Source organism: Microtus oregoni, unplaced genomic scaffold (genome assembly GCF_018167655.1).
Source record: "Microtus oregoni isolate MIOR12 unplaced genomic scaffold, Mior012 000009F_ref0000495, whole genome shotgun sequence".
Classification (NCBI taxonomy): domain Eukaryota; kingdom Metazoa; phylum Chordata; class Mammalia; order Rodentia; family Cricetidae; genus Microtus; species Microtus oregoni.
In genome coordinates this window covers 13,408,891-13,430,058 of record NW_024543068.1, presented here as the reverse complement: position 1 = coordinate 13,430,058, position 21,168 = coordinate 13,408,891, and the positions used below count along the sequence as shown (strand labels likewise).

The 21,168-nt window shown below is 44.8% G+C and overlaps 1 protein-coding gene across 1 annotated transcript; it reads left to right on the top strand.

Annotated features, from left to right (window-relative positions):
• The first annotated feature begins 754 nt into the window (after nucleotides 1-754).
• Nucleotides 755-12,619, top strand: LOC121452270 (acyl-coenzyme A thioesterase 5-like). Its single transcript, XM_041658298.1, is given in 5 exon segments — nucleotides 755-1,208; nucleotides 2,607-2,809; nucleotides 3,840-3,918; nucleotides 12,092-12,228; nucleotides 12,230-12,619. Coding segments are annotated over 5 exon segments (1,263 nt in total).
• Nucleotides 12,620-21,168: the final 8,549 nt, after the last annotated feature.

Genomic DNA, 21,168 nt, shown 5'->3' with positions numbered 1-21,168 from the left:
GCCTTCCTTTTTGAAGTGCATGGACACTAGTTGCAGCTGCGAGTGGAGCCCTATTCCTCTACCCCTTGAGGATCTCGGTGAAGCACCAAGCCTTTTTAGCCACCCCTCCCCACACCCTTTTAAATGTTACTACAGTATCTACAAACTTCTTAAGTGGCCCAGTCCCTTAAACACCTATTTCCTGCCAAGACTGATAAAACCCAAAACCTATGTGTCAGTTGAGTTGGACAATCTCTGTCTTTCTAGGCTGGGGGCGCGCTGGCTGGGTGTTATCTCAAGCCCATAGAGCTGTCCTTACAATTCTTTTTCAGATAAGGTCACTGCCTTCAGTTACTTACCATGCCAGGCCATTCATTGACTTCAGGCTGGGCAGTCTGACCCCATAGGCTCGGCTCCAGCATGAGGAAAGTCTACCAGTCTACCCAGGTAAGGAAGGTTCAAGGCTCAGTTTCTGAGAATAATCATTTTAAAGTATCCTGGGGGTACTTTTGCAAAACTGTTGTTATGGGAACAGTGACCTTTTCAAATCACTATCTGTACCTGTATTTCAACATCATCTTGGAAAAAAATAACCATTACTATTGGTTAGTTTTTCTGCATACAGGCCACAGTATCCCATAAAAAGTACAGAGTTTCGCACCCCGATTGCCAGAGCTCACAAGCAGGACGAAGGGTTCCCTCATTATCACTGACTCCAGAGGCTGAGAGACTGTATTCATCACACAGCATTATCATTTTGAACGGTGTGAAGAAGATGCCAACTATAAGCCTGGAGCCCGCGGGCCGCAGCTGCTGGGACGAGCCGCTGAGCATCTCCGTGCGCGGCCTGGCCCCGGAGCAGCCCGTCACGCTGCGCACCGCCTTGCTAGACGAGACAGGCAAGCTGTTCCGCGCCCACGCGCGCTACCGCGCCGACCCCCACGGCGAGCTGGACCTGGCGCGCGCGCCCGCGCTGGGCGGCAGCTTCGCGGGGCTCGAGCCCATGGGGCTGCTCTGGGCCATGGAGCCCGATCGGCCTTTCTGGCGCCTGATCAAGCGCGACGTGCAGACGCCCTTCATGGTGGAGCTGGAGGTGCTGGACGGCCACGAGCCCGACGGCGGGCGGCTGCTGGCGCGGGCGGTGCACGAGCGTCACTTCATGGCTCCCGGGGTGCGGCGTGTGCCCGTGCGCGAGGGCCGTGTGCGCGCCACCCTCTTCCTGCCTCCAGGTGAGCAGCCCTCCCTCGGGGAGCCCGGGATGCTTCAGAGGTGCTTTGTCTGGGTGCCTTCTTCTTTCCGCACTCTCCACGGGGCCCTTTAGAGATCAGTGGCCCCTGGAAAAGCCTTTCTGACTTGGCACTCAGGCTGGGGTGAGTTCTGAACTGAAGGTCACTTCAGGAGCAGCATCTCAAGTTATTTTAGGCAAGCAGAGACCCATGAACTGGAAATCCTCTCTGTGATAATAAGACCCGCGGGTGGTTGAGCACCGGTTCACGTTTGGCACTGACTGCCCTGGAACAGGCTTTCAGACAAGCTTGGCCTTCGCAAGCACTGGCCAACTTTCTAACTTGCAGAACTCGAGTTCTATTCCGAGTCTGGAATCTGAAAGCGTGAACGTGCAGGGCCATGGAGCTCTGTTTCTTGGGTGATGCTGAGGTAACTCTTTCCTAGAGGGAAAGAAAAACAGATTTGAGAGGGACTTCAGTTCAGCAACTCACAGAGAGCTGCCCTAGGGGATTTGGTCAATTGTTTCTCATCCCTTTGAAATGTGGACAGAGATGGCAGGTCTGAGGATAAGGACGTGGCACTTCCTATACAACAGTTAAAACTTAGGTTTGCAAGTTCCAGTGGCTTGGAAGTGATGTTGAAAACAGAGAAAGTGCTTCCTTAGGTAAAAATCTTTACATATTTAAGTAGTAATAAGCAAAAATCCAAGAACTCAAAGTTTTCCATAATAAAAGGTCTCTTTCGTGGGAGGTTATTATCACTGGCCTCATGGCCAATTGTGTTTCCATCCCAATCACAACTCTGGTTTTAAAGTTCAGATTTTCCTGAGGACCATGGGATGCTTCCTTCTGAGTGAGCTTCACAACCATTGTAAAAATGCCTCCTCTCCCTTCTGTATACTTCTGACAGCTTGTCATCGGTTAGGCTGTCCTCATTCTCCCCATTGCCTGACAGTCCCCTGAGATTGCCCACCATCCCTGTCATACTGGATTCTGACCTTGATTGGCGAACCCATATCTGTATCTGTGAACCACCACAAGCCCCCGAGTAGAGCTCCACTTTGGAAAACTGCCAGAATGCCCTTTGATTGTGGCAGTTTCACCTCCAGGGTACTGTGTGGCTCAAATCATTGAGTGTGTTTGTGGCATCTAAGAAAACAGCTCAGGCAAGGCGGTGGTGGTGCATGCCTTTAATGTCTGTACTACAGGGGCAGAGGCAGGCGGATCTCTGTGAGTCTGAGGCCAGCCTGGTCTACAAGAGCTAGTTTGAGCGAGGCCCCAAAGCTACAGAGAAACCCTGTCTTGAAAAAACCAAAATAAAATAAAATAAAATAAAAAAGATATCAAGACATCTGAACACTAAATCTGCAAAGAAGGGTTGTTTTTGTGTTTGTTTCTAAGGAAATGGACCCTTTCCTGGGATCATAGACCTTTTCGGAGTTGGAGGTGGCCTTCTGGAGTATCGAGCAAGTCTGCTGGCTGGGAAGGGCTTTGCTGTCATGGCTCTGGCCTATTATAAGTACGATGACCTCCCCAAGAGCATGGAGATATTTCACCTGGAGTACTTTGAGGAAGCCGTGAACTACCTGCTCAGTCACCCTCAGGTTTGCTGTTAGAGTATTTCAATTTAAATTTGGGGTCCTAAATGCCTCCTTGAGTCAAAGATGGATTTGCAACCCAGTAGCTTGGCTTGAACCTTTATAACAAGCAATATTTAGTCTTGTCAAATGCACAGTGCATAGTATATTTCACTGGCACGATCTCAGGGGACATGAAAAAGTTGGTACAAGGAAGTTTGTGCCATCTCTCATAGGGTGACCGGTCATCTCAGATTGCCAAGGGGAGAGGGTTACCGCCAGCAATGTCCGTTTCCCACTGAAACTGAGGTAGTCAAGACAAATCATGAGTGTTTATCACCTTAGCCATGTCATGGTCTTATGCCTGTGATTTTGTGTCCAGCCTCCAGAATGTGATGAGCATTAAATAACTCATACTTGAGAAGCTCTGGGAATATGCTGATAAGTTTATATCCAACTAAGTAGTGTAGACACAGTGCGGACAGGCAGAGGAGACAAGGCCATGTCTGCACATGAACACGGACTGCATGGGGACAGGAATGGAGAGCTAGGGAAACGGTAAAGCAACTGCGAAAGTCCGTGACTGTGAAGTCGCAGAACGGATAGGGAACGTTGTAATGAAATAAAGGGGACAAGCCTCATTCTGAAGACTCAAACATTATCTGCTGTTAATTGTCTAGATCGGTCTAGCAATTGTGATGTCGTAGACTCGTCAGTACCCATCACTACTTAGGAGCCAGTACATAAATACAGAGAGAAATTAATACGGATCCAGAAGCTTCCAAAGCACCTTATGTTGATTCTGTTTTGTTTATATACACCTGAATATGATTTTATACACACAAAAATACCAGGCAAAGAGCAAAACAGCTATTTAATAATCGCAAACAAGGCATGACCTCTGACTTCTCACTGGAGTACCATGTAGACTCTGAGCTTCCCAGATGCCCAATGACCCTACCAAAGTCAGGATGGTAAAGTCACAGTCGGGCTCAGGGCCACTGTCCGACTTTTATGTGGGCTCAGTCTCCTTCTTTTCTGTCTGTGTTTTTCTCAGGTAAAAGGTCCAGGAATCGGGCTGCTTGGGATTTCCAAAGGGGGTGAACTTGGCCTTGCTATGGCCTCCTTCCTGAAGGGCATCAAAGCAGCTGTCTTCATCAATGGCTCTGTGGCCGCTGTTGGGAACACCATATACTACAAAGATGAGACTATCCCTCCTGTGTCTTTTCTGAGAGAGCGAATCAAAGTGTCCAAAGATGGCCTTTTGGATGTTGTGGAAGGACTTCAAAGCCCTTTGGTAGAGACGAAGAGCATCATCCCTGTGGAAAGGTCTGACACCACCTTCCTGTTCCTTGTGGGTCAGGATGACCACAACTGGAAGAGCGAGTTCTATGCCAATGAGATCTCCAAACGCTTACAGGCCCATGGGAAGGAGAAGCCCCAGATCATCTGCTACCCAGAAGCAGGGCACTACATTGAGCCCCCTTACTTCCCCCTGTACAAGGCTGGCATGCATGTCCTGGTGGGTACTAATATCATCTTTGGAGGGGAGCCTAAGCCTCATGCCATGGCCCAGGTGGATGCATGGCAGCAACTCCAGACTTTCTTCCACAAACACTTGGGTGCTGAAGAGAGGACGATCCCAGCAAAACTGTGACTTTTATTTAAGTTTTATTTAACATCTCTAAGGCAGGTTTCTCCTGGGAATAGCCTCCACGCTATGTGTGTGTGCTTATCTTTTATATACATGTAGAGGTTCTTCCCCCATTTTTTTTTATTAGTCTGGGAGGAGAGTGATTGTGCAGAAAATGTAAGGTGTGGAAAAAGCTGATCTCTTGCCTTGGCTCAGTCTGCAGGTGACAAGAGCTATAGCTCTGAAAGAAAGGCTGAGTCACGGTTGCAGTTCTGGAGTTCAGTAATCATTTGCTAAAGGGCTGATTAAAAAAATAAATGACTACCTACTGTTTAAACAAGCATCAACAGGGGCTGGAAAGATGGCTCAGCAGTAAAGAGCACATACTGCTCTTATAGGACTTAAGTTTGTTTCCCATCGCCCGAACCAAGCAGCTCACAACTGACAGTAACTCCAGCTCCAAGAGACCCAGAGCTCTCTTCTGATCTCCTGGAGGACCCAAGTACCTGTACACACACACACACACACACACACACACACACACACACAAATAAAAATACATGGTTTTCAAAGCATAAACAATTATCGTAGTCTGTGTTGGCTCTATCGTGTGGATCCCACTGACTGTAGATTTATACATGCGGACCTTTTCATGTCTTCACCTCTGCACAGTACTCCACAATTACTAAGACAGCATTCATGCTCTAGAGCACATTCTATGTAACCTACAAGTAGATTAAGTTATGTGTGTGTCATCGGAAAGTCCTATTCTGTATGAGACATGTTAGCCAGTGCAGACTTGGCATCTGTAGTGATCCCAGCAATTCCTTATGAATACCTGTGGATATCTCTCACATCAAATGTGTTCTGATATCAGATGTGTGTTTCTTCTTTTAGGATGTAAGTACTGCTGTGGTCCTGCCGCAGCCTGGGCTCAGGTCCTGAGACAGGGAAGAGGCATTGTTCACAAAGAAATCAAATGTCCAACTACCAAGTTTCACACAAGTGGCCGGCCTGTAACACTCATGCTATCTTTATTGATAGTTCAAAAACAAACATGTTTTCCCACCCTCCATGATTCACCTCCAGAAAAACATCCAAATAAGTTTTCCATCTTTTACAACGAAACAACTTTTAAGCCAGAAAACAATGCTCAGCATTTTGTTAGCTTGGCCAAATATTGAGCCAGACACATGTTGTCCTTACAAAGCTCAAAGGACACAGGCACACATTGTCAAGAACTACAGTATCATCAAAGCTTAACCAAGCATATTTACAGAAATCTGGGTGCTTTGCCATTAGCTTGCAACCAGTAGCTTGTCTTTCTCTGACTGTTCCCTTGGCCTACAAAATGGTCCTGCATGCCTAAGCCTCTCTATAAGAAACCTGAGAAGCATCAGTTCCCACAGAATTTTAGGAGAAAATGTTGGAGAAAAGAAATGGGTTTTCAGGACTGATCACACCTGTCCTATGCATGGCTGATAAAGTGAGACTATAAACCGCCAAGAAAGTCGCTAATATTAGAGAAAAGGGTGTGTGGTCGGCAGGGACCCAGCAGTACTGTGCGGTGTCCCAGGGTCTTGCCTCGAAGAAGCCCATTGAAGAAGCGTTTGTTCGTATGCTGATCCAAACCCAGACCACACAGCTCCCGACAGAGTACTGCCTTAGCTATTAACTATTAAGAAACTAAAATAATCAAAGGAAATTCACTTTACATCTTTTCTTTCTTTTGGATAAATGATGATCCTTTATCTGAGAAACAATTTTTTTCTGAGAAAAAGGTTCCTGTTTATACACTGAACACTTAAGATTTTGTTGCTTCAAAATTTCATAAAGTATTATTTAGCTTAATTACACCACTAGTTTTAACAATGACAAATATGTTTATAATAATGATATCACTAGATACAAATAGTTCCTATATAATAAGCAATTCTTGAGCCCTTGTATTCATGATTCTCCTACTATTCTCCAGTCTCTGGAGTGCTGGGATTGTTGTCCCATGCCACCATGTCTACCTTCTCTAATTCTGTTCCCGCCCCACACCAACAGATTTTTCTTTAAGAGTATGTGTGTGTCTGGTACCCTCAGAGGCAGACTAGAACATCAGATACCTTGGAACAGGAGTTACAGGCAGTTGTAAGCTGTCTGTAGACACTGGGAAGTGAATCTAGGTCCTCAGCAAGTGCTCTTAACTACTTAGCCACCTCTCCAGCGCCACCTAGTGTACATTTTAATTAATTTACTTTTTTATGTATGAGTGTTGTGCCTGCATGAATGTCTGCACCATGTGCCTCTGGAGGCAAGAAAAAGGCATTGGAGCTTTTGCAACTAGAGCTGCCACATGGGTCCTGGGAATCAAACCAGGGTCCCCTGAAAGAGCAGCCGATGCTCTTAACCGTTGAACCATCTCTCCAACCCTGGTCATCTTTGGTTTGTTTGGTTGACACAGGCTCTCTCTATGTAGTCCTGAGTGTTCTGGAACTCTCTATGTAGACTAGTCTGGTCTGGAACTCACAGAGATCCACCTTCCTCTGTCTCCTGAGAGCTGGGGTTAGTGGTGTGTGCCACCATCCCTGGCTCCTGGTGACCCATTGTAAGTAAGCAGTTCCTAATGATTTTTCCCATCAAAACTAAAAAACAGGGGCTGGAGAGATGGATCAGGGATTAAGAGCACTTCCTGCTTTTCCAGATAATGAGAGTTTGGTTCCCAGCACCCATGTTGAGGGCTCTGTGAGTTCAAGGCCAGACTGATCTACATAGTGAGTTCTAGGCCAGCCAGGGCTACATACTGAGGCCCTGTCTCAAAAAAATAAATAAACAAACAAACAAACAAAAAATTGGAAAAGGTAGGCTCAGAGACTCTGTGGTAGGAACACTCAAGTGTGTTCTAATAAGGAATATGCCATATGAGAAATGGCATTGTTATGATTGTTCTGTCTCTTTAAGAGACAAGCCACGCCCATTCCCTGCAGCCTTCTCTCTCTCTCTCTCTCTCTCTCTCTCTCTCTCTCTTGCCATCTTGGCTCTCTCTCTGGTCCCTTCTCTTTCCCCCCTCTCCTTTCTCTCCCTCTTTCTCTCTCTCACCCCCTTCTCCCCTTTTTCCCTTCCACCTCCATAACCCACCTAATAAATGTTTAATTCTATTTTGTACGATGTGCTTGTCTGTGTGCCTCCCACCGGCCGCCTGCTCACATAGCTCGCCGGGGCTTGCTGGGGACCAGCCCGCCGACACATGGTCACCTTGGTTTGTGGACCTACCACCACCAGGACCCCGCAGCAAGCTGCCATGACCCACAGCAAAACCATAACAGGCATTACATTGGCATTAAATGTATGTCATTGGACAGAAGAGGATGCACCTTCAAGGTCTGTGGGAAAAGGGTGATATGACTTAATATTTGCATATATTAGAAGACTGATGTATATTAGAAGACCCACATGTATACCTGGAGAAAGCAAAGAGCTCCGCTGCAAAGGTCGTGTCCACCCCTGTCACTTCATGGCACTTTCTATCACCCAAGATGTGAGGAGGTAAGAGGCCAGAAAGGCTGTCTTCTGCACAGCTCTTGAGGTCCCCTCTTCATGGACATGAGGATGGAGCAGCCGCTGAACAAACCCACGGATCAATCCTCTCTATGGGAGAATCAGGAAAGGGGCTAAAAGTCCACTGTCCCAAAAACCATTCTGAAAAATTAGCTGGATCTTGTGGAGGCATTCTCTCAATTGAGGTTTCCTCCTCTCCCATGACCTTAGCTTGTGTCAAGTTGATAGAAGACATCCCAAGTCTTCCTCCATCTCTCTTCACATTGCTTAGTGAGGCGGTGTCTCTGATGAACACAGAGCACATTGATTGCAGCTGGTCTAGCTGAACAGCCCGACTTTATTATACAAGATCTAAGGATCTGGACTCCATTCCTCAGGCTCGCTCAGCATCACTTTCCCCGCTCAGCCACCTCTTCAGCCCCTCGGGAATTCTCTGTGGTCTATGGTGCAGTCAGTGACAAGGCAGCACCGTGGAGATGCTGGGCAGCATCCCCTCTCCTTGCTGACATGCTCAGCCAAGCAGAGGCAAGACTGCGGGAGGAGAAGAGTTAAGCAGAAGTGTTCCTTATCTCCTGAACTAAACTTCCCGGAACTAGCCACACTGAAGTTATTGATGCTCATTCAAACTCCTGCAATCGTTGGATGTGCAGAGCCAAAAAGATCTTGCACTACCTTTAGCCTCCTTTAAAAACCTCTCTGTTTAACCTAATATTCAGTGTAACAGGAAGGCTGCTCATTTTTCCCAGCCTTTTAGCCCCAAAATAACCACACAGAAACTGTATTAATTAAATCACTGCTTGGTCCATTAGCTCTAGCTTTTTATTTGCTAACTCTTACATATTAATTTAACTCTTTTCCATTCATCTGTGCATCACCACCAAGAGGTGGCCTATCAGGAAAGTTTCAGTATGTCTATCTCCACCGACACCATGGCATCTCCTCTGATCTGCCTTTCTTTCTCCCAGCATTCAGTCCAGTTCTCACTGTCTACCTAAGTTCTGTCCTATCAACAGGCCAAGGCAGTTTTCTTTATTCATTAATGGTAATCACAGCACAGATGGGGGACTCACAAATCACCTACTCTATTCTGTTTAAATAAAAAGGAAGGTTTTAACATAGTAAAATTACATATAACAAATATCAAGAAAGAATTTTAGTTACAATATTTATATATTCTTTATCTTTTATATTAACTAAAGAAAACTATAACTATAAATTCTTCAACTCTATCAAACACTCCAGAGGATATGATATTACCTAAGTAAACAGGAAGTGCATTGTAAGCAACTTCCAAAACTCTAGAATTGACAGAGACATCTCACTGCCTGGACAGTCACCTAAAGTTCCTCTGTACCATTGGGACATCCATCTTCAGCGTACTGTCCCAAATTATCCAGCAGACTCTTCCATGAAGCAGGAATTTTCAAAGACATGTCTGCCTTTATTGGCAGTTTGCCAGTTACTTTCTTCTGTATCCTGAAGAATGTCTCGCAGATTCTTTTATGACACAGGAACCCTAAAGGATCATCTCGTCTTTAGGCAAGTTCAGCAGTCATTTCTCTGTAGATCCTGCATATCCAGTTCATCTAACAAACTCCATAAGGAGTCTCTTTAATGGCTATCTCCCTCTTGAATTAGATTTGTGCTGCCAGGAGCAGATGTGTCTTACTGTCATGAAAAGTCCTAAATTTTTTTAAAATAATTAAATGCCATATACTGAAGGTCTCTAAAAGATTTAAATAATACCCAACATACTAAATTATATCTCTATATATCAAGAAAACCTAACTAACATGATTACAGTCTTGACTATTATAGATGACTATTAATTAACCTATATTTCTTAAACATACATTACATTTTAAAATGAACTACACAAAAAATATACCTGCAGGCGGATCTCTGTGAGTTCGAGACCAGCCTGGTCTACAAGAGCTAGTTCCAGGAGAGGCTCCAAAACCACAGAGAAACCCTGTCTCGAAAAACCAAAAAAAAAAAAAAAAAAAAAAAAAAAAAAATATATACCTTAATCAAGGGCAGAAATATACATTTACAGTATAACAAAATTTACCTTAAATTTGTATCAATAAACCAAGATCCATACCAAAGCAAATTATTCATATCTATATCATATCCCCCTTAAATTGTAAACAAACATTTGAAAACAATATTTGGGAATATGGGCATAGTTTTGTCTATACTGCTTTCTGCTGATTGGATGCACTGTTAATCAGGTCTTTTTTTTAAATTGATTTTTATTGAGCTCTACATTTTTCTCTGCTCCCATCCCTGCCTCTCCCCTCTCACAGTCAACCTTCCTCCAAGGAACCCATGCTCCCACTTTATGCAGGAGATCTTGTTTTTTCTACTTCCCATGTAGATTAGATCTATGTAAGTGTCTCTCAGTGTCCTCATTGTTGTCTAAATTCTCTGGGATTGTGGATTGTAGGCTGGTTTTCTTTGCTTTACGTTTAAAAACCACCTATGAGTGAGTACCTGTGATAATTGTCTTTCTGTGTCTGGGTTACCTCACTCAGAATAATGTTTTCTAGCTCCATCCATTTTCCTGCAAAATTCAAGCTGTCATAAGTCCCTGCAACAGGACCTACCATGAACTGATAAATGTCATTCACTTGGGAAACAATACAGGAGTTATAGGAGGCTAAAAGTGAGGACGACCAAGGCCAAGGCAGGGATGGCTGTGGAAGAAAGAAAATCATTCAGTGTGAACAAGGATATAAGAGGCCATGCCTGAAGAACAGCAGAAGTGAGTGTTGGCAGGAAGAGCCTTCCTGTGCATGGGGCAAAGCCTGCCTGCCTGTTAGAGGCAGAAGAGCAGCTGTCTGGGAGCTTATGGTGTTGTAAACATTACAATGAAAGCCTCCTCACATAGACCCATGGCCTGGCTCTACAATCATGAAATTGTGTAACTTCAGTAACCCTGTCCCCACTCTCCGAAGCCTGTCAGTGTTGTTTTGTTTTTTTGTTTGTTTGTTTGTTTTGGTTTTTTTTTTGTTTTTTTTTTGGGGGGGGATTTTCGAGACAGGGTTTCTCTGTAGCTTTGGTGCCGGTTCTGGAACTAGCTCTTGTAGACCAGGCTAGCCTCGAACTCCCGGAGATCCGTCTGCCTCTGCCTCCCGAGTGCTGGGATTAAAGGCATGTGCCACCACCGCCTGGCATGTCAGTGGTTTTGAATAAACTGTTTTCCCCCTAAACACCCTCTTTTAGAAAACAATTCTTAATTTGAATAAGAAATTTTTTGTTTGAAGCATCTCCCTCTTCTCCAGTACCTATACATGCATCCTGAACTCTTACTCATAACCAGAATCTTACCTCAGTTTTCTGTGATTCTTGCTGGATGATCATAAACCCATGTGACTGTAGTGCCCAGCACTGTAAATACATCACAGATGAAAAGAAAACATTTTCCTTACATGTCCACATTCTTCCATTGACAAACTCATGCTCAGGAATGTACCTATTATTTTTTATTTCAAGCTCCATGTAGACCATGGTGTTGCAAAATACACCTTTACACTGTGTGAAGATGCGTTAATGCAACTGGCTTAATAAAAAGCGGGATGGCCAATAGCTAGACAGGAAGAAGTTAGGTGTGACTTCTGGGATTTACACAATGCCACTCCGTTTGAGAAAACTGATTTCTGCTTGTCAGACAAGAGGAAGGCATGGGCAGCACCAAGCCATGTAAAAGAATGTAGATTAAAAGATATGGCTTCATGTAAGATATAAGAACTAGTTAGGAACAAGTCTGAGCTGAGGCTAAGCATTTATAATGAATGAGAAATCTCTGTGTGGTTATTTGGGATCTGGCAGGTGGGACAGAGAAAGACTAGTTACACTGTGGGACTTAGCACTGAGCCTCATCTAAGGATTTGAAGAGACCTAATCACCTTTCAAAACCTGGATGGTGCAGAGTGAGAGTCAGGCTCAGGGCCACCCTCCATCCCTAGGTTGGCACCACTAACTGCCCTACCCTCTAGATGCACTCGTTCCTTTTCGTTTCTCTGTCTCTTTCTTAGGTCAAGGGACCAGGAATTTCCAAAGGAGAAATTCCAAAGGAAATCCTGCTTGGGATTTCCTCTGCCTCTCCATGGCCTCTTTCCTGAAAGGCATTACAGCGGCTGTCATAATCAATGGCTCTATGGCCAACGTTGTTGGAACATTGCACTACAAGGATGAGACCCTGCCCCCTTTGAGCATTAACATGAATCGGATTAGAGTGACTAAAGATGGCCTTAGAGATATTTTTGGAAGCCCTGAATTGCCCTTTAAATGGCCCTGATCAGAAGAGCATCATCCCTGTGGAAAGGTCTGACTCCACCTTCCTGTTCCTTGTGGGTCAGGATGACTGCAACTGGAAGAGCGAGTTCTATGCCAATGAGATCTCCAAACGCTTGCAGGCCCATGGGAAGGAGAAGCCCCAGATCATCTGCTACCCAGAAGCAGGGCACTACATTGAGCCCCCCTACTTCCCTTGGTTTAAGGCTTCCTTACATGTCACTTTTAACATGCCTGTCCTCTTTGGGGGAGAGCCCAGGGCTCATTCCATGGCCCAGGTGGATGCATGGCAGAAACTCCAGAGTTTCTTCTATAAACATTTGGGTTCTGAAGAGAGGACAATCCCAGCAAAACTGTGATTTTCTATGAGTAGTGAGTTTTCTGATGTTGATCCCTCCTGAGAATGGCTGCCCCTTCAGGATGTGCATGTGTTTTTTGTCTCCTTTGAATAAAGTCTTGAATTTCTCCACCCCCAAAGGTTTTATGGACTGTGTCCTCATTGGTTTGAGGTCACAGAGGCTCCTACCTTATTATGGCACTGAAGATTGAGCCCAGGGCTTACTCATGGTAAGCTAGCCACTGAGCTATCCCTCTCTACCTTAGAGAGTAGCAATTAATTTTCTTTTAATTTTTATATATAATATATTGGTCATGTTTTCTCTTCCTGCAACTCCTTCCAGAGTCTTTCTACCCAATTCTGTTCTCTCTCTGTCTCTCTCTGTCTCTCACTCTCTCTCAAAACAAATCAAAAATTGTAAAAACTAAAAAGTCAAAACAAGCACACAAATGAAGAGTAAGAGAAAATATGCCAAAACTAAACAAAATACACACACACACACACACACACACACTCACTCACAAGAAACAAACAAAAAACCATGGGGTTCATTTGTGTTAGCCAACTATGCATGGGACCTGCCCTGGAGTGTAGTCGATTTACACAATGACACTCCGTTTGAGAAAACTGATTTCTGCTTGTCAGTGCGTGTCAATTCTAAATAGCTTCTTGGCTAGGAGTGGGACTCCATGTCTGCTTTCCCCTCTCATGGCTACGATCCCATCTAGCTTGAACCTGTGCAGGTCTTGTTCATGCTGCCCCAATCTCTGTGAGTTCATACACATTTCATATTGTATGAACATATGATCTATGTAGCGAGGAGGCCTAACTTAACACCAGTGCAGCCGTGGCAGGCTGTGGAATAATAATACTGAAACGAAACCTCACTCTTACAATGGCCAGAAAATCCACAGGACTGTACCTTATGGGGTATCAGTCAGAAATGAGACAAGAACATTAAGAATAGCTTATCTAACTTTTAGGTAGGTTGCCAGTTTCCTTGCAACAAAGCCAGTCCCTGATTGAAAAGATTTCTGCTGCCTCACTCCTACCCAATCAGGAATTCAACCCCTCTTGAATTGAGAATTCCTCTACCCACCCCCCATCTTTTACTCCTTAACTGCCCCCCACCTGCCATAGCCGAGCTCAGTGCCCTCCCTGATCCAACAGCTGTGTTGGAAGGGATGGAGAGCCCCAGCTGGAGCTTGCAATAAAGGCTCTTTGCTTTGCATACAAACTCGGACTCCTGGTGGTCTTTCGGGGGCTCCTGATGCGGGCATAACATGTAGCAGTCCTGCCCCATCTGGAGAACACTGTTTCCTTGGCGTCATCTAACACATTTGGCATTTACAATGTTTTTCTTTAAAAAAATTTTTTTTGAGACAGGGTTTCTCTGTGTAGACCCAGCTACCCTCAGACTCACAGAGATCCAGTTGCCTCTCGAGTGCTGGGATTAAAGGTGTGCACCCCACAGGCTGACTGTCTCTTGCAATCTTTCTGCCTCCTCTTCTCTAAAGACTCTGAGCCCTGATGGGAGGGTTTTGCTGGAGATGTTCCTTTTAGGACTGAGTGCTCCGAAGTCTCTCACTCTGCACATTGTTCCCTTCTGGGGTCCTGTGTTAATTCCCATCTACTGACGAAGGCCAAGTGAGGCCCTGCTGCTGTATGGCATTGGGAACCTTTTGTTGCTATTTTCCTTTAGCAGAGCAATAGTGTTAGGTCTTTGCCCAGGGAGGGCAACAATTTTTAAGAAACTTCAGAGGTTGAAAAGTGTTTACCACTAGAATGGAGCCTCAAAATGGGACAGGCTAAAGTCTCACGCAATGACCAACCTTATTCAGAGCACTGGACAGTTTATACTCTGGGGTTAAGAGGAGTCACGCGAGGAAAGTGTGACAGGGGCAAGCCACAGTGGCACAGAGACGCTTTTTCCGAAGAGGCATATAAAGAAATGGCAATAGCTGCTTGTAATGAGCAGTCTGAAGTCAACTCACTCCTGTCTGTTTTACCTGGGAGGGGCACAAAAGCACATTTCAAGAACAAGTCGGTGTTTTTGAGGAAACTGAGATCACAAGACTCATGGGGGCTTCTGTGGAGTTTTCTCACGAGCCCCCAGAATTCCCCTCACATGTCTCCGTTCTTGGGCTACGTTCCAACAGAAGAGGTGCATCTCCTACCTGGCATGGCATCCCATTTACAGCACTTCAGTTCTGTAGGAAAATTGAGTAATATGGTCTGGCAGTGCCTGCTGTACGATACAGTTCAATACCTACTCGCTAAATGGTAAATAAATCTTGCTGGGCATGCTGGCACGAGACAGAGACAGATGAATCTCTGAGTTCAAGCCAGCCTGGTCTACAAAGCAAGTCCCATGACAGCCAGGGCCACACAGAGAAACCCTGTCTTAAAAAACTACAGAAAGAGAAGGAGGGAGGGAGGGAGGGAGGGAGGGAGGGAGGGAGGGAGGGAGGAAGGATAAGGCAGGTTAGACTCTAACAAATTGGTGAGGTAGGTCAGTGTGTCAGGCATGGACTGTCAAGCCTGACTGAATTCTGCAAACTGACCTCTGACCTCTGTAGTACAAATAATAAAAACCCACTGACAGATATTGGGGTTCAACCTGAAGATCAGAAAAGCAAAGTAGCCAGTCACCAGCTCTTACCTCTACCTCAGACTGAAAATGGGCAGCTGCTACAGCTTCATAGTCTGAGACTGCTCCCTTCAGAGGCCTCCTACAGAGACTAGCTAAGCCCTCCCCTTCTGTTGTACCTATCAAATACTCTGGTCCTAGTTTCTGGGTTAGTGGTAGCATTGGAGAACTCCACCTCATCCCAGAGTCGTTGTAAGTCTGTTGTGATGATGAGCATCATGTTTAGAGGGTAACTGGTCGTGCTAGAAAAGCTTCTAAAAGCAAAATTGTTCTTAGCTTGTTAGCCATGAGGAAGTTTCCCCTATCTTGACTGTACTTGCCCAAGATGGCTGACTTCCTAGTACAGTTGTACTGTTCTCAAAAACTGCTAATTGTTATAAAATATCTCACTGCCTCCGCTATTCTTGCAAGGTAATGGGTCACAAGATTAAACAGGCTAACTTCTAAGTTCTGGTTTTGTCTGAAATGCTTGCTTGCTTGGATGGTTGAGGCATCCGCTAGTTGTTGGTTACAAAATAAATCCCTGTCTGTACCCAGACAAGATATGAATTAATTTGACTCCTTAAGATTATAACTTTGTGGGGTTTGCCCTTATAATCCTTGGACTAACAGTAGCTGAGACCTTACCTAGAGAACTCTCTCTGGTTTGGTCCTGGCCAGTTTTAGGACTCCTCTGTGGTGCCTAAAGAAATCTAACATGGTTCCAGACACCCCTTAAGGGCTGTTGAGCTTCACCCTGGAATGCTTGTGGGACCCTGGTGTAGGAGGTCCTTCTGTTTATGTGTTGCTTTCATTGGTTAATGAATAAAGAAACTGCCTTGGCCTTTTGATAGGGCAGAACTTAGGTAGGTGGGGAAAACAGAACTGAATGCTGGGAGGAAGAAGGCTAGAGTCAGAGAAGCCATGGATCCTCCGCCTGAGATGGACGCTGATTAGAATCTCACCGGTAAGCCACAGCCACATGGTGATACATAGATTAATAGAAATGGGTTAGATTTAGATGTAAGAATTAGCCAATATGAAACTAGAGCTAATGGGCAAGCAGTGTTTTAATAAATAAAGTTTCTGTGTGGTTATTTCAGTGTAAGCTAGCCGGGCAGATGAGACGAACCAGTGGGCCCTCTCTCTTGCAACAGGACACTAGTGATCTATAGGTGAGATAAGAATAGGATACTGCTGCTCCTGCTTGGAGATATTTAACCACCTGCTTTCTGCCTTTATATAAATGGGCTCACTGTTGTGGGACTGGACTGCAATGGTCTTTTTGTTACTGTACAGTGGGAAAGGGAATCACTGAGGGGAGAGAAACGATTGCTTTACCCAGCTGTGGATCCCATAGATCACTATAGTGCCCCTTTGATGTCCCCCTTATAAACCTGCCTTTAGCCCCCTTTGGCAGGGCTTGCTGTTTGGCTCTAAGGATGCCATCCTTTCGCTAGGAGAAAAATGAAATTCATTTAATGTGAATTTGAATTGAGTCCAAGTCTTTGATCTTTCCAATGGTTTCAAACAACACGACATAGACTCCAGGGCTATGGGGAACTCACAGTGAACCTTGCATCCAGTCGACAAGGGGAAGATACCAAGAGGAGCGAGCATATGAAGAACAAAGGTAAAGAAAGGGACTGCCATTAATTATCTTAGTTATGTTTCTATTGTTGTGAAGAGACACCGTGACATGGCAACTCTTACAAAGGAAAAGCATTTAATTGGGGTGGCTTACAATTCAGAGGTTCAGTTCATTATCATCATGGTGAGATATGGCTGTGTGCAGGCAGACATAATATTGGAGAAGAAGCTGAGAGTCCTACACCTTGTAGACAACAGGAAGTTTTCTATATATCACACTGAGTGAAGCTTGAGCATATATGAGACCTCAAATTCTGCCTCCACAGTGACACTCTTTCAACAAGGACATACCTACTACAACAAAGCCACACCTGCTATTAGTGCCACTTCCTTCAAGGGCCATTTTCTTTCAAATGACAGCAATTATTTCTCTATCAGATAAAACTTGGGACCAATAGATCTAAAAGATGGATGTTAATACTTTATAAGAGTATTTGGGACAAATAAAATTTAGAGATAGGATGTAATATGTTGGTGCTTTGAAGGAGATTTTGAGGAACTTGGAATGGTAAGAAGCATTGCACCATGAGGCATGCCCCTGGACTCTGTGGAGCCCACAAGTGACCAACACACAATAATAGAACACTGTGCCCACGAGGAGCCTGCCTAGATGGCCACGCTATATAAGGGAGTAAAAGACTCAGCATATTGAACTTTCCAATAGCCTACATTATCAAGCCCAAGTCCATGGACAGGGCTTATGGGAGAAGGCCCTGGGACAGAGAAATATTAGCATGCATCCCAATCTTAGTAGTGCCAAGTACTATGGTCACTGTCAGCAACTAGCCGGTTGGGGCAGGAGCATTCAGATGCTGCTTGTTGTAGCTAATAGGTTTTCTGTCCCTGCCCACACAATAGATTTTCCTACTGACACAGTAAGCCAGATCAAACTGAACTGAAAAAGTCAACAGCAGGTATATTTGAACAGAGCAACACCCAGGCAGGTTCTGTCGCAGGGATCGAGACCAGAGATGTCTCACCACTAAACTAAAGAGGGGAGGTTTTATGGGTCGTAGGTGAGAGGTGATGATGTGTCCACCACAAGCTGGATTTGTGCCCAAGTGTTTTCAAAAGCTGGGAGCTTAGGTGGGGACTTGAACAGCTGAGGAAGTTGTGGTAACCACCAAGAATTTGGAACTGGATTTTTGGCAGGGTTTGGAGAGAGAGACAGGAATGGGGCCTTCTGGATCATGGAGGGGTGCGTGGGAGGTTCCAACTGAACAGTAGCCTTCCTCTTAACAGTAGCACTGAGAGAGATACAAAGAAAAATTCTTGGCAGTTTTAGATGCTGTGTTCTGGCTTTTGAACTACCTGCCTTAAGTAACTCTAGTGATTTGAACAGGAATGTTCCCATAGACTTATGATCTCAAATTCTTGGCCTATAGGAAGTGGTCCTACTAGGAGGTATAGCCTTGTTGGTGGAACTGTCACTGTGGGGGCTTTGAGGTCTGATATGCTCAAGCTATGCCCAGTGTGGTACAAAGTTCACTTCCTGTTGCTTTGGGGTCAAGATGTAGAACTCTCAGCTCTTTCTCCAATTCATAGTGCATGATGATAATGGACTAAACATCTGATACTGTAAGCCAGCCCCAATTAAATGTTTTTCTTTATAAGAGTTGCTGTGGTCATGGTGTCTCTACAGTAACAGAAACCCCAACTAAGACAATACTCAGCAATTTTACTCTAATAAACAAAAAAAAAAATCACAACAAAAAAACATCCTTGTCATTAACTGAGTTAACTTACTAAAGATTCCTTAACTGAGATTACCAGAGCCTGAAAACTTGGAATTCAGACGTTGTAGCCTGCCTCTTAGGAACTACAGGGCACCTGACAGCTGACCTTGAGGCAGAAAACGTCTTTACAAAGCAACTGGTTAAAAAAAATACAAGACTTGTAAAGGACACGATGCTTAACCTTATAAAAACAAAACAAACCAAAACCAAAAGAACACAAACCCCATTCATGATGTGGCTTGCACTGCAACTTTTGAGGAGGTGGTGGTGGAGATGGGTGGTCATGGTATCTGTTGTACATGTGGGAAAAATCTGCCTTTGCCATGATGGGTATCCACAGTGCCTCAAGACAGGCAATGCCCTCTTCGGACCTCTCGAGTATTCAAAAACTTTTATGATGAGCACAAAATACTTGACAGCATGGGCATTTCCTACAACTCACAATCCTAGGCTATGGCCAGATGTCCCCACAGATGTCTTAAACAATTAGAAAAACAAAAAGGGGAGAATTCCCTACTCCTACAAATCTGTAAATAAGGCTTTATATATATGACAAAATATGACCTCACTGCCACAAAATAGGACTGGTTGCTGGAAGACAGGGTAGTAAAACTTAAGATGCCAATACAAAGATGTCATGATAAAAAAACATGGTTGCTGAGTGTGGTGGCACATGCCTTTAATCCCAGCACTCAGGAGGCAGAGACAGGTGGATCTCTGAGTTTGAGGCCAGCCTGGTCTACAGAGTGAGTTCCAGGACAGCCAGGGCTACACAGAGAAACCCTGTCATGAAAAACAAAAAACAAAAACACAATAACAGCAAAAAAAAAAAAATTAGTTCAACCCAATGTCTGTGCTAAGGTGGAGTAAGAGTATGCTTGTGTCTTCCCTAAAGCTGTGGGATAGCTGTCAGACCAGGCTGAGTGGGAAGGAGGCAAGAGCCCAAGTCCAACCTCAGCAGGATCAGATCATCCCTTTATTTAGAAGAATGAGTACAGCAATATCTCTGTGGGAGTGGAGGCTGTGCACCTTGGCACAGGGGCTGGAGGCTGTGCAGAGTTTGAAGGGGGAGTGCTTACCAGGTGGGGAGTCCAGTGGGAGCCTTGGTTCCAGCTCCGCAGTTTCAGAAGGGTAGCGTTTGTGTTGACCAATATCCCTGGAGTCCTCATGAGCCATCTGAATGTTTGCAGCAGGCTGTAGCCCTGCCTTAAATAAAATTGACTATGTCACGTGGATTACCGATGTTACATAGGGAGTGGACCAGGATGACACAGCAAAGGAATAATAGCACAGCTCTGACTTTGACAGAAGACTACCCTGTAGACCAGGCTGACATCAAACTCAGAGATCTGCCTGCCTCTGCCTCCCGAGTGCTGGATTAAAGGCGTGTGCCACCACTACCTGGCTGAGAGTTTGCATTCTTTGCTATAACAGAATAGAGAAAAGTTTTAGAATTGAGTGCTGTGGGATAATCCTTCTGTGCACTGTGAATATGTGTCACTCTCATTGGTTGATAATCAAAGCTGATTTGGTCTATAGCCAATCAGAATAAGGCTGGGTGGGAAAGCTAAATGGAGATACAGGGAGAAGGTAGGGCAGAGTCGGAGGAGACACAAGCCAGTCGCTGGAGAAGCAAGATGCCTGCAGACCAGTAAAGTCACAGCCACGTGGCAACACCTACATTAACAGGAATTGGTTAATTTAAATGTGAGAGCTAGTTAGTAATAAGCCTGAATTATAGGTCAAACATTCTGTAGCTGGGTGATTATTTAGAAGTGGTTGTGGGACAAGATGTGACAGAGAAACCTCCATTTACAATGGAGGGTCAGAAAATAAGGGCCAATGTCATCATAATGATGGGTCCAATAAGGGGTATCAATCAGGATCTGGAGGTGCCCCACAAACCTCTCCAGCCCGAAGGGGATATTCTAGCTCAAGATTTTATTCCCTCTTGCAGCTGTCTGGTGTTATCCCATGATACTGGAGAGCTTTATGTAAAAGCAGCACCCTTCCCAATCAACATGTTCCTCCCTTTTGTGCTGTTATAGGAGCTAATCCTTTACTGGTTTGCAACACCATGGCTCCCCAAGGAATCTCACTTCGTTTGGAGTTTTTCAATACTGTCTTCGATGAGAGCAAGGTCACATTTATTGGGTAAGTCGATTGTGTTTTATTTATTGGAATCTGATGAACATCCTTTCCAGTCCCATGGTTCCTGCTATTGTCATGCCAATCAAAGTGGGAATAGCATCAGCTCAAGTGGGAGTAGGCTGGACTTAATTCATTCCCAGGGATGACTCTGAGACCAGGGACTAGGTGTACTACCTGACACAGTGGTTGGTTGGTGGGATACAAGAGGAGATGCCAGTGGGGAGCGTGAAATGGTCCAGATGTACTAACCAAAATAATAATGTTGCAAACAAAACACAAACTGAAATAACTGATAAAGGTACGAATCAAAACTGTCCTGCTATGTCTGAAATAAGCACTACGTTCTGTCGAAACAGTTGCTCCATCTCTTCTGTCCCTCATCTAAGATGGGTGTAAATATTATCT